Source organism: Pan troglodytes, chromosome 9, assembly GCF_028858775.2.
Source record: "Pan troglodytes isolate AG18354 chromosome 9, NHGRI_mPanTro3-v2.0_pri, whole genome shotgun sequence".
Classification (NCBI taxonomy): Eukaryota; Metazoa; Chordata; class Mammalia; order Primates; family Hominidae; genus Pan; species Pan troglodytes.
This window is the reverse complement of record NC_072407.2, coordinates 88025311-88038169: the sequence shown is the minus strand read 5'-3', so window position 1 is coordinate 88038169 and position 12859 is coordinate 88025311. Positions and strand designations below refer to the sequence as shown.

Sequence of the window (12859 nt, the reverse complement as noted above, 5' to 3'; positions counted from 1 at the left end):
TGATTTATTCCCTTTTTTTAATCTTATAAAAGCAATGGATTGACCATCCTTTTATGTATGGTTGCATTGAGTTTTTCTATAGAATGAATTATTAAAATTGATGAGTCATTGAGATATATATACATTTAACATTTTAATACAAAACACCAAATTATCCTTTATAAAAGTTATACTAAATTATTGGCTTAAATAGTTATTTGTATTCTTCCATCATCATGAAAAATGCATTCATATGTGTTCATTTTATATTAGTTGATTGAATAAATGGTGATATCGAGCACACTCCCCCTTCCTTTTGAATGCCATACTTGTTTTATTAATTGTCTTTTGATGTCTGTTGACAGCTTCTCTATTGGGTTTTTCACTCTTTTCCATTGTGTTGAATAGTGGTAAGAACTCACAAGCTTTTTTAGTCAGATGAATCTAGGTTTGAATTCTAGCTTCACACCAATTAGATGAGAGACTTCAGTGAGATACTTTAGCTGGTTTACTGACTTTTAAAAAATAATATTACTTTGAAATAATTTCACTTCCAGAAATGTAGCAAGAATATTAGAGAACTTCTGTATACTTTACTCAGAATCACCAGTTTTTAGCATTTTGCCACATCTGCATTTCTCTTTCTGTGTATATTCACACAGGCGCACACACACATTTTTTTCTGAACCATTTGAGAGTGGGTTACATACCTGATGCCTTTTATAGTTTATATCTTTTAATACTTTGGTGAATATTTTCTAAAAACAAGGATATTTTATTACGTATCTATCAGCTTGCTAAACTTCTTTCACATGGTGGCACACAAACTGTTAACTATTTATACAAGAGACTGCTTGAGGCTAAAGGGTTAAAAAGGATCAACATCTTGGCACACTTATAACCCTTTCTACCATACTAGTATGCTGTGGCAAAACTGGGAAGGCCTTACTTAAGCTCTGAGTTATTTCATCTGTAAAATTACGATGTTAATTAGTACTTTCCTGTCAGGATTGTTGTGAGAATTAAATGGGATATTGTATGTAGTGCTTAACACATAACAAACACTCAACAAATGAACTTTTTGTATATTAGGAAAATAAATTGTTATAGGTTATGAGTATTTTTCCCTGTTTTTTAACATTGTTAAAAGCTTTACAATCTTAGGTGATCAAAATCATTATCTTCATTTTTATGTTTTTTATCTTTCAAGCAAGCTCAGTGAGCTAAAATGATTATTATGTTTTCATCAGATATATGTATGGATTAGGTGTTTTATATTTTAATCTTGGATTCATTTGGAATCTACCATGGTAGGAAAAACATGAGGTAGAAGCTAACTTTTTTTTTTTTTTTTTTTTTTTTTTTTTTTTTTTTTTTGAGACAGAGTCTCGCTCTGTCACCCAGGCTGGAGTGCAGTGGTGTGATCTCTGCTCCCTGCAACCTCCGCCTTCCAGATTCAAGCGATTCTCCCACCTCAGCCTCCCGAGTATCTAGGACTATAGGCGCATGCCACCGTGCCCGGCTACTTTTTGTATTTTTTAGTAGAGATGGGATTTCACCATATTGGCCAGGCTGGTCTCGAAATCCTGACCTCGTGATCCACTCGCCCCTCGGCCTCCCAAAGTGATGGGATTACAAGCGTGAGCCAACGCGCCCAGCCTTAGCCAACACTTTTTAAATAGAAATATAGTTTGGGTGGCAAGAAGACCAGACAATTGCTTTTTGTTATTTTCTGTTCCAGAATGAAATATTTTGGGAGTTAAGAGCTGAGAGCTTATGTGTTTCATGTAAGGAGACAAGGAAAGAGGAGAAGAGGATTCGAAGATACTTAGGAGAGGATTTTATTAGAGACGGCTAAGAGGATTGCTGGCAATGTTGAGTATTCATTTGAGGTTGATGATCATGAGTTTGTAGTTTTGCCAGTTTGCCCAGTTGTGCTGTTTTCTTTACCAGCACTCAGCTATGTGTGTACAGGCATGGATTAGTTAGGTGTTTGCTCAGCCAGGATTGTGAATTTGCCAGATGACTGAAATGGAGGGAAGAAAAGAGGTGCAAGAAAGTTAAAGGTATTTGTAAAGGAGTGATTATATTAATGATCTGTGGAATTCTAAGCTAGATGAAGAAAGTAAAAATGAGAAAGGATCAATGTGGGTAGTGGTGGAGTTGAAACATTGAAGTTTCTGATGAGGTCAAATAGTTTTTACCGCAGGGATATGTGACCAAAGCAGCTGAAAGGTTAAAAGGTAATTGTCACAGAATAAGGTGTCTGAATTTTACCTTTTTTTGTTGTTGTTCAGGGGTGGGGCTAGGATGCTGTGGTTTCTGAGGGCAGTAAGGTTAGAATCAGGGATTTTGACATCAAGGTGTTGGATTGGTTGTCCATGTAGATGTTGAAGCTAATGACAAGAAAGACTGAGCCAATGTTCAAATCTTCTGTGATGGAGAAGTAACCAGAGGTAAAAAAATGACATCAGTAAGAAGAGTTGCAAAAGAAGGAATGGTGTCCTCAGCCCAAGCTCCAGCAGCTGCTTCCAGCCAATGCTGTTTAGCACTTGAGAGGAAACAGGCATCCATAAGTTAACACATTAGGGAGAATTAGGCCGAAGCTGATCAATAGGTGACTACTTAAGGCAGTCTAGTATTTGTTTATTAAACTTTGTTGTGTCCTACAAAGCACAGTTGTTGCTTTTTATAGCTTAATTGTTTTTTGGCATCTGAGGTCATAGTTCATGGTTTATCATAGGGTAGAACAGCCATTTATAAGTATAGATCATTTGTAAATTAGGGGAACCTGACATATTTTTTGGAAATGCCTTGTTACTCAGCCAAACAGTTATGCTATAATTTCGTAGTCTAATACACCTGGGTTTACATAATGACCCTACCACTGATTAGTTCTGTGATCTTAGACAAGTCATATACCCTCACTAAACCTAAAATTTCATCATCTGTAAAATGGAACAAGAATATCAGTAGAATTTTTATGAGGATTTGAAAATGATAGGGCAATCTCTGAATAATACTTAGTGTGATATATAATAAGCTCTTAATATTAGTTGTGTATGTTAGCCCCAGTACCTTTCATGTACTGGTTTTTAAATCTGTTTTGGTGCTGCCAATAATTTCTCTATCTTTAGAAATATCTGTTTGGAAATATTTAACAGACTATTTTATTAAAGACTGTCCACTGAAAGTATCTCTTGTGTAATAGCCAGATTAGAATGATTTGGTAAAATTGTTCTTTATTTTGTAATAAAGTAGTTTTAGTTATAATTTCTGAATTAAAAGCCATTGCTGTTGGGTCATGAATAAAATACTTTAAATAAAACAGAGCTCTAAGACTTTGTTAACTCTTGGCCTACAGAGTGTTTAACTGTTTTTTGACTTGAGGCAAATGATTATTTTATTTGTAATTTAAAAAAATGGTAAAACTGCTCTTTACACACCAATGATTGTGAGGATCAGATCATTTCATCTTGTGAAAAGTGTGCTATAGACCTTGCTGTATAATGTAAACTTTTGCTTTTATGGCTCATGCTTTATGTTCTTTTTTAGTTCTAAATGAGTACCTTGATATTTGACATATTGTGTTGCCTGTTTTTGTTTTTTCTGTATGATCTCTGCTTTAGTTTTCATGTTCCATAATGACTTAAAAATATGTGACATTTCATAGCAACTTGGTTCTCTGTTTTAGTAGAGAACCAGGGGGGGAGTTTGAAATGTAGATTTAATTGCAGATTCATTTGTTTATTTCTCTGTTTTTTTCATAACAGGGCTGATGGAGTTATGAGAACAATGAACACAGAAAAACTCCTAAAAACTGTACCAATTATTCAGAATCAAATGGATGCACTTCTTGATTTTAATGTGAGTTATGCTTTTGTAATTTAAGATTTTTAAAAATTAGGTCATTATAATTCATGAGAATTTTTAACCTCAAGTTTTCACAGACTCTAGTTTTTCACATCCTGATACCCTATATGGCTAAGGATTTTTTATAAAATAGTCTCAAGTCAAATTACTTTCTGATTTTTATGACTGTTTTGGATTTATTTCTTTAGTGCTTCTCTAGCTCTAGAATTTTAAGATACACAAGCTACAGTGGTGAAAGGATTGATCTGAAAATATATTTTCTTTTGATAATGGCTTTTAGATCTTAAAAATGTACAGGGATATTTTTCAAATGAATAGCCAACTTAATATTTTACTTTTGTCTATTTAATGGGACTCAAAGTGTGGCAATTATTCAGAAGAAGAAGTTTAAATAGCACTTATAATAGCCTGTTATGTAGCTATTGCCCAAGCGCATTGTGTTCCCTGGAATTTTTGTTTTAATGACCATGACTTGAACCAAGCTGCCAGCTTTGTCATTCATTTATAATGTGTTAGAAGTTAGCGTTTTCAACTCTGTTCTGTTTTTTTGTCATCTATCTTAACAATGTTTTGTTTATTGTTTATTTGTCATTTTGTTTTAGAGACTGTGAGTGCAAGTTAGTGAATGGAACTGTGACAGTTTCATGCTGAAATAGATTTTTCCTTTAAATTGTTTAATTGCTAGTTTTTAAGCTTCTTCAGGGCAGGAACTAGGTCACTTTTGTTCTCTGTTGTACCCCCATTGCCTATTAATGTGGCACATAGTAAGTGTTCAGTAAACATTCAATAAATCTTACAGGTATTTCATAGACTAAAACAGAGATTATCCAACTACAGCTTACTGCCTGTTTTTGTATGTTTTTTAAGTGGTTGAAAATAATTAAATGGTATTTTGTAACAGGTGGAAGTTATATGAAATTCCAACTTCAGTGTCCTCAATAGTATTATTGGAACACAGCCAAGCTCACTGATACATATTATCTATGGCTGTTTCATGTTACAACAGCAGAGTTCAAAAGTTATGACAGAGACTGTGTGGCCCACAGTCTAAAATATTTACCATCTGACCCTTTACAAAAAAAAGTTTGCTGACCCCTGCTCTAGAAGGCATGGGGTACTGATGCAGTTATTCAACATTATTTTGGTTTGTATAGAAGCTCAGGGTCCAACCATGCATATTTTTCTTAATATATTGTATTTGTTTAAAATTTCTTATTCTTTTCAATGTCTGTATTGTACTTTGTTATATAATAACAATTTATCTGATCCTCCTGTTGATAGATGTTTATTCTGTTTTTTTATCCTAAACAGTGCTACACTCAATTCTCTCTCCTCTCTCTGTCTCTTGTCTGTGTCTCCCTCTGTGTGTGTATGTGTTTCTATTTGTAAACCTATTTCAATAGGTTTAACACCCAGAAAAAGAATGTGGTGGTTCAAATAATATAAGCATTTAAATTTTTAATAAATATTGCTTATATTCCAAAAGGGTGAGCCACTAACTTCTCAACAGGTGTCTGTTTTTGCTTTTTCATCTTTTTTTTTGTTTTTTTGAGACAGCATTTTTCTCTGTCACCCTGGCTGGAGTTCTGTGGCATGATCATAGCTCATTTCAGCCTCCAACTCCTGGGCTCAAGCAATCCTCCCACCTCAGCCTCCTGAGTAGCTGGGACTACAGGGGTACACCACCATGCTCAGCTGCCTTTTCTTGGTTTTAGTTTTTTATAGAGACGAGGTCTTGCTATGTTGCCCAGGCTGGTCTCATTTTAAACTGCCAGGCTCAAGCAATCCTCCTGCCTCAGCCTCACAAAGTGCCGGGACCACAGGCATGAGCTACCGTGTTCTTTTTTTTTTCATTCTTATGGGCACTGAGTAATATAGTCTGATGTTCAGGAAAGGATATTTTAGTAATTTGATTTGATTATTGTATTTTAATTTACCTGATAAGTGAAGTTGTATTTCTTTTCACGTTATTATCCATATGTATTTTTTATTTTATAAATTGTTTTCATTTACTTTATTTATTATTAGGATTCTCGCTATATAATGGACATCAGGTCTACTAGATAGTCTGCAAATACCTTTTTTACCAGTTTTTTGTTTGCCATTCAATTTTGTGCTTAGTTTTTCTATATATAACGAGTTAATTTTCATGTGCTAAAAAAGAACTTAGAATTAATTTGGTTTATCTTTTTGATTTATTCCTTGAGATAAAACTAAAAATATTTCCAGTATTCTTTTAGTCAAATGAATACAATTATCTGGTTACAGCAAATTTAATAATAATAAATAATGTTCATTTATATGGTAGTTACTGCACCGTGATCTTTATGTATGTATTAGAGAAAATAAATGTATTTTTCACTAATATGCCTAATGCATGAATTTACTGTATCTTAATTTGAAGGAAATCTTTTTGTCAATGTCATTTAAAACCTAAGATTAGCTAATTTTATTTTCCAATTTTTCCCTAGGTTAATAGCAATGAACTTACAAATGGGGTAATAAATGCTGCCTTCATGCTCCTGTTCAAAGATGCCATTAGACTGTTTGCAGCATACAATGAAGGAATTATTAATTTGTTGGGTAAATACTGCTGTAGCCTAATAACATTTCTTATCTTGTGTCATATGGATAAACAATATTGACTGAGTTGTTACTTAAAGCTGGCTAAAAATTTATTATGATATATTCATTCATTGTAACAATTAATTTGGAGAAAAGAGTTTTATACCTAATTACTTCTGCAAGTGATTACATATTTTTATACCCAGGATGTTCAGCAAGATGAACTTTATTTTTTAGATGTATCTATGTTTTTTCCACCCATTTTATTAATTTTTAGAAATATAAAAGTGCCTTTAAAATTTAGCTGGGTTAAGATAGTAAGTTTTAGGCTGAGGCAGGATAATTGCTTGAACCCAGGAGGCGGAGGTTGCAGTGAGCCTAGATCGTGCCATTGTACTCCAGCCTGGGCAACAAGAGCGAAACTCAGTTTCAAAAAAAAAAAAACAAAAAGGATAGTAAGTTTTATGTTACAGGTATTTTACCACAATAAAAAAAAGATGGGAAAAAAACAAATTTTTTGTCCCAGAAGAATATTATTTTCTCATAATCAACTCCATAATGAACTTTTTAAAAATTTAAATCTGTTTTTTATAGTCTGAAGTAATGTGGACTTACTCAGGGATGCTTTAATCTATAGGGATAGGGAAATTTGGCTTATTTTTTCACAAGTGAAAAATAAAGGTTTTTCTATAAAGCTTTGGAAGGCATAGTCTTCCATACTATAATTAGTATAAATTAACCTCTTTACTTCTATGTATACATTAAACTTAAATGAACTTTCTGAGTGACATTTGGGCATGGTAAAGTTGTTATCTTAGATAATATACTATTAGTAAGATTGGAAATAGATGTTAGTGCTGTTTTAAATGGGGTCAAGTGTGGTACGTGTTTACACACAAATATATACTTAGGTAATTGTGAGGAAAAGTACTATGGCACAAACTAGGAATATGAGTAGGGTCAAGTAATGTTTCTTTTTTTAGTGTAATAGCACCTCTATTCTAATTTGCTTTAAATACCTAAGCTAACTTAACACTGATATTTTTCTAGTAGGGTATGTATGCTCCTTTAGAGACCTATTTGGAACTATTACCTACTTTTTTTTTCCTTTTTTGGGTGTTATATTTTGATGTGAACAAAAGAATTTTTACATTTATTTTGTCAGAAAAATATTTTGATATGAAAAAGAACCAATGCAAAGAAGGTCTTGACATCTATAAGAAGTTCCTAACTAGGATGACAAGAATCTCAGAGTTCCTCAAAGTTGCAGAGGTAAACTGTCTTTAAGTGACTGTCTCCTAACTTGCCTTTTTGTCTGTAAGTATGGATTTTGAAGTCATCACTCACTATCCAAATAAAATAAATGTCTTCAATTTAGTATTCAATCATTATTATGCTGTATTGAATTCTGTGGCAAGATATGAATATGATAAAGTAGTGAATAAAATACATGCTGTAAATTTAATTCAATAGCGAGTATTGAAAAGTTACCTGTTTTTACATTGTTTACTTCTCTATAAAATTAAGTAGGTGACATACAGTAGTGCCAGAGATTTTTATGGTTGGAATGAATCATATATTTGAGAATGTTTATTGTTAAATGTGGTAGAGAATATCCAGTATCAGTGCAGGTTTCTTTCCAGTGAGACAGCTGGAGCCACATAGTTCAAAATGTTTTCGTTGGCTGGGCACCATGGCTCAGACCTGTAATCCCAGCATTTTGGGAAGCTGAGGTGGGTGGATCACCTGAGGTCAGGAGTTCAAGACTGGCCAACATGGCAAAATCCCGTCTATACTAAAGATACAAAAATTAGCCAGTCATGGAGGCGGGCACTTGTAATCCCAGCTACTTAGGAGGCTGAGGCAGGAGAATCACTTGAGCCCAGGAGGCGGAGGTTGCAGTGAGCTGAGATCGCACCACTGCACTCCAGGCTGGGTGACAGAGCAAGACTCTATCTCAAAAAAAAAAAAAAAGCTTTTGTTCCCCGACAGAAATGGATTTTGTGTATTTATTATCATTGATTGTGAAAACTATGAATGTAGGTAATAGGATATCTAATTTTGCAGCTCTGCTTAAAAATAATTTTCTGAAATTGTCACGGAAGGCAGGTGTGGTAATACTTGCAGGCATTGTCTTGCTACCACAGAGGCGTTCTTAAGGGTTTTTTTTTTTTGTTCTCCCATTCTCCAGCCTCTACCCATCTCCACCAAAGATTTCTTCCTAGTATAATTTGCTCAATTATGTCAAAGCAGTTACTTTGGAATTAGCAACATAGTGATTCTAGGCTTTGTTACTGTGGTGATATATTATTCTATATTAGATGCAATAGGACAGAACAGGATGATCAACAATAGCTTTGTTATTAATCTGCTGTTTTATGAAGCCTACTGAAATTAATTTTGAATTTAAAAATGTTTCAAGGAGAAAGATCCTTTCCGTTTTTTAAGGGTCAGTCACGTACTAAAACAGAAGAAGGTGGTGTTTATGCTGTGATTCTAGTAAATTCTTCAAGTAAGTTTTAATTTGTTGACTTTCCCTCTTGGCCTTTTATGTTCTTTGCATTTGGTAGTTGTAGTTACAAAGTTAAGTTTTTTTTGTTGTTTGTTTTTGAGATGAAGTCTTGCTCTTGTCCCCTAGGCTGGAGTGCATTGGCGCAGTCTTGGCTCACTGCAACCTCCGCCTCTTGGGTTCAAGCGATTCTGCTGTCTCAGCCTCCCGAGTAGCTGGGATTGCAGGTGCCTGCCACCACACCCGGCTAATTTTTGTATTTTTAGTAGAGACGGGGTTTCACCATGTTGGCCAGGCTGGTCTTGAACTCCTGACCTCAGGTGATCCACCCGCCTGGGCCTCCCAAAGTGCTGGGATTACAGGCGTGAGCCATGGCGTCCCGCCCAAACTTAAGTTGTAAGCCCCCTTCTGTACTCCAGATCTGCTGTTAACTTATTCTTAGGTGCAATAGACTGTCTGCTATATATGACTTTTTTTTTTTTTTTTTTTTTTTTTGAGACAGAGACTTGCTGTGTCACCCAGGCTGGAGTGCCATGGCATGGTCTCGTCTCGCTGCAACCTCTGCCTCCCAGGTTCAAGCGATTCTCCTGCCTCAGCTTCCTGGGTAGCTGGGATTACAGGTGCCCGCCACCACGCCCAGCTAATTTTAGAGATGAGGTTTCACCATGTTGGCCGGGCTAGTCTGGAACTCCTGACCTCAAGTAATCAACCCACCTTGGCCTCCCAAAGTGCTCGGATTATAGGCATAAGCCACCACACCCAGCCTGCTCCATATGATTTAAGAAAAATATGAAGAGTTCCTTACCTTACGCTTTTTTTCTTTTTTTTTTTTTTTTCTTTTTTTTTTTTTCCTTTTTCTGGAGAACGGGGTCTCACTATATTGCCCAGGCAGGCCTCGAACTCCTGGGCTCAAGCTATCCTCCCGCCTCTTAGCCTCCCTGAGAGCTGGGATTACAGGCGTGAGCCACCGCGCCCGGCCAGAGTCCCTTACCTTAAAATATTCTGTTTTGAGACTGTCTTTGGGCTTGCAGTTTAATTAGAATGCCTTAGTTCCTGGAAGAAGGCAAGAGTAACCTCTTGAAACATGTTTGAGGAGGACAAATATATCAGGCAGTGATTAGTAACATCTGAGTAATAATGAATTTATCAGATTTTTTTTTTTTCTCCTGAGATGGAGTCTCACTCTGTTTCCCAGGCTGGAGTGCGGTGGAGCAATCTCTGCTCACTGCACCCTCTACCTCCCGGGTTCAAATGATACTCCTGCTTCAGCCTCCTGAGTAGCTGGGATTACAGGTGCCTGCCACCATGCCCAGCTAATTTTTGTATTTTTAGTAGAGCTGGGGTTTCACTGTGTTAGCCAGGATGGTCTCGATCTCCTGACCTCGTGATCCGCCCACCTCAGCCTCCCAAAGTGCTGGGATTACAGACATGAGCCACCATATCTGGCCTTTATCAGATTTTCTGCTGACATCATTCTGAGACCAGCCCCTGAGAGGTCACAAAAGGAAGGGAGACTGATTAGAAAATGAAACACAGCCACGGGACAGAAAATAGTTTTCTAATTGGGGTGCTAGAATACACAGGAACCGTTTCTATCTTTTTTTGCTGGAAATTGCCTAGGGCCTGAGCATCATGAAGGTATATTGGAATTGGTTTGAGAAGACAGTTATATCCTGATTAGATATCACTTGACATTTGTGTAAACCTGGCCTACCTGACAGAGCATGAGTTTTTAAAGTGTTATCTGTGGTGATTTCCAGGGAAAGCATGTTTTATGGAGAAAGACAAAGTCGATGTCTTCAGGTTTGTTTCTTAAATTTTTTTTTTTTTTTTGCATCAAAGAGCTTGTTCATGGTCAGGCTTTCTCATTCTTACCATAGTGTTTTTATCATTACACATAGAAGAGAGGGGAGTTTTCAGATTGTGACAAGGTAGCTTACATACAGGTGTTCAGAAGACAGGGATGGTAACTTAGATTTGTTGACTTTCCAACTCTAGTTTCCCTACTGTTAACAACTTTTAGGGCCACCAAATAATATCTAAGCCATTGGAAATGTTGAGTATTTTTGGAGATTAAATATTTTCCTGATTCTTAAGAAGTCTGTTTAAAATATTACTGGTACTAGCCGTGATGTCATTTTTCCAAATTTTATTTATAAAATATTTTTATTATAATTTATTAAATACAATGCTTTTCTTACAGCAAGTTGGAATTGACAGAGGTGATATACCAGACCTTTCACAGGTAAGTTTATTGTTAAAATACCAATCCACTATCTGTTGTGTACAAGTTGTGAAGAGTATTAAGATAAGTAACATATAGCCGCCATTGTCAAAGGGATCAATGCAGTTTTTGACCAGTTTTAACATTTTGATGTATTCCTGAAGATTGTTCTAACACTATGACCACGTAAAATGATCTGCTTACCACTTATATTTGTTGCCTACCCACTGTCATACCATTTATTTAATCTCTTCAATCACTCTTTCTTTCCCATCATCATTGTTTAAAAAAGGGAAAAAAAAACTTTTTGGAACCTGAATTTAGAAAATGATATTTAGAAAAACAATTTTCACTATAATGCTGGTAGAGAATTATACAGTATTTATTTTTCCTGTTTTAAACTTCCACTTTGACTGTTTGACTCAGGTGGGAGTATTAATTTAGGGATAAAGCACAAAACATAAGATTAAGAGAGTAGGGTTTGGGATATGTCGAAATTTCAGTCCCGGCTGTGCCATTAGCTGGCCCTGTGACTTTGGGGAAGTTACTTTCTATTCTTCAGTTTCATCATCTGTAAAATGAAGATACAACAGTACCTACCTCAGACAGTAAGTAGTTCAGAGGATTAAATAAGTTAATGCCAAAAAAAAAAAATTAGAGCATTAAACACACTCAACTAATGTTGGCTATTTTAATATTGTCTTTATCATCATCATCATCAAAAAATTTTCTAGGAAAAAACTTCATACCTGCTGGTTGTTCTGGCTGATTCTCTGTTTTCTTTACAGAGTATTAAGAATGAAAGTACCTGGCATAAGCTATCCTTGTAACATTTCCATCAACTCTCTCAGTTGTTGACATCTGTTTTACCTTGTTTTGAATTGTTCCAGGACATTTTTTTTTGTTGTTTCTTTTTGACATAGAGTTTTGCTCTTGTCGCCTAGGTTAGAGTGCAGTGGCATGATCTCAGCTCACCGCAGCCTCCACTTCCTGGGTTCAAGCGATTCTCCCACCTCAGCCTCCCAAGTAGCTGGGATTATAGGTGTAAGCCACCACGCCCAGCTAATTTTCGTATTTTTAGTAGAGACGGGGTTTTCCATATTAGCCAGGCTGGTCTCAAACTCCTGACCTCAGGTGATCTGCCCGCCTAGGCAGTGTTGGGATTACAGGCGTGAACCACCACACCCAGCTTCCAGTACATCTTTTAAACGCCTTGTTAACAGTTATTATTGAGTTTCTCTGTACTCACTTGTTCTGATTCTTCCCTCTAATGTCAAGGCTAAGAGTATGCAATAAATCTAGTCATGGGTTATATGTAAGTAAAGAATCCTGTATATCTCCACTTGAAATAAATTGGCTTTATTAGGAGCAAGCACATTATTCTGGGTTGAACATGAGACAAGTCATTGCTTGAATAACGTATATTATAAAATGATTTGGCAACTTTAGATTCACCTGTTACCCACCCCATTTGTTATGCTTCCCTTATGTTTTATTTAAAAATCATTGTCCTCAGGCTAGATGTAGAAGTTACAGGCCGTCATCATGTATCTGTGTATGTTAATATTCACCCTATTGTAATTAGAGTAGGGTTCTTTAACCTCCGTTCCTCTTTTCCTCTGTATTAATGATCTCTGAGCAAAGGTAACTTGCCAGGCATTCTTTGGATGATTCAGAAAATTTTCAAAAGTGAACAAAACAAAGCTATT

General features: G+C 35.8%; 1 protein-coding gene across 27 annotated transcripts in view; it reads left to right on the top strand.

The window, feature by feature from the left end:
* PICALM (phosphatidylinositol binding clathrin assembly protein) overlaps nucleotides 1-12859 on the top strand; it is a 110969-nt gene that overhangs the window by 50572 nt on the left and 47538 nt on the right. For all 27 annotated transcript variants that reach the window (XM_508908.9, XM_009423907.5, XM_063783367.1 and 24 more), the window contains 4 exons: nucleotides 3753-3846; nucleotides 6324-6435; nucleotides 7583-7689; nucleotides 11130-11171. In XM_508908.9, the coding sequence (XP_508908.3) occupies nucleotides 3753-3846; nucleotides 6324-6435; nucleotides 7583-7689; nucleotides 11130-11171 (355 nt within the window). The remainder of the gene's footprint in view (nucleotides 1-3752; nucleotides 3847-6323; nucleotides 6436-7582; nucleotides 7690-11129; nucleotides 11172-12859) is intronic.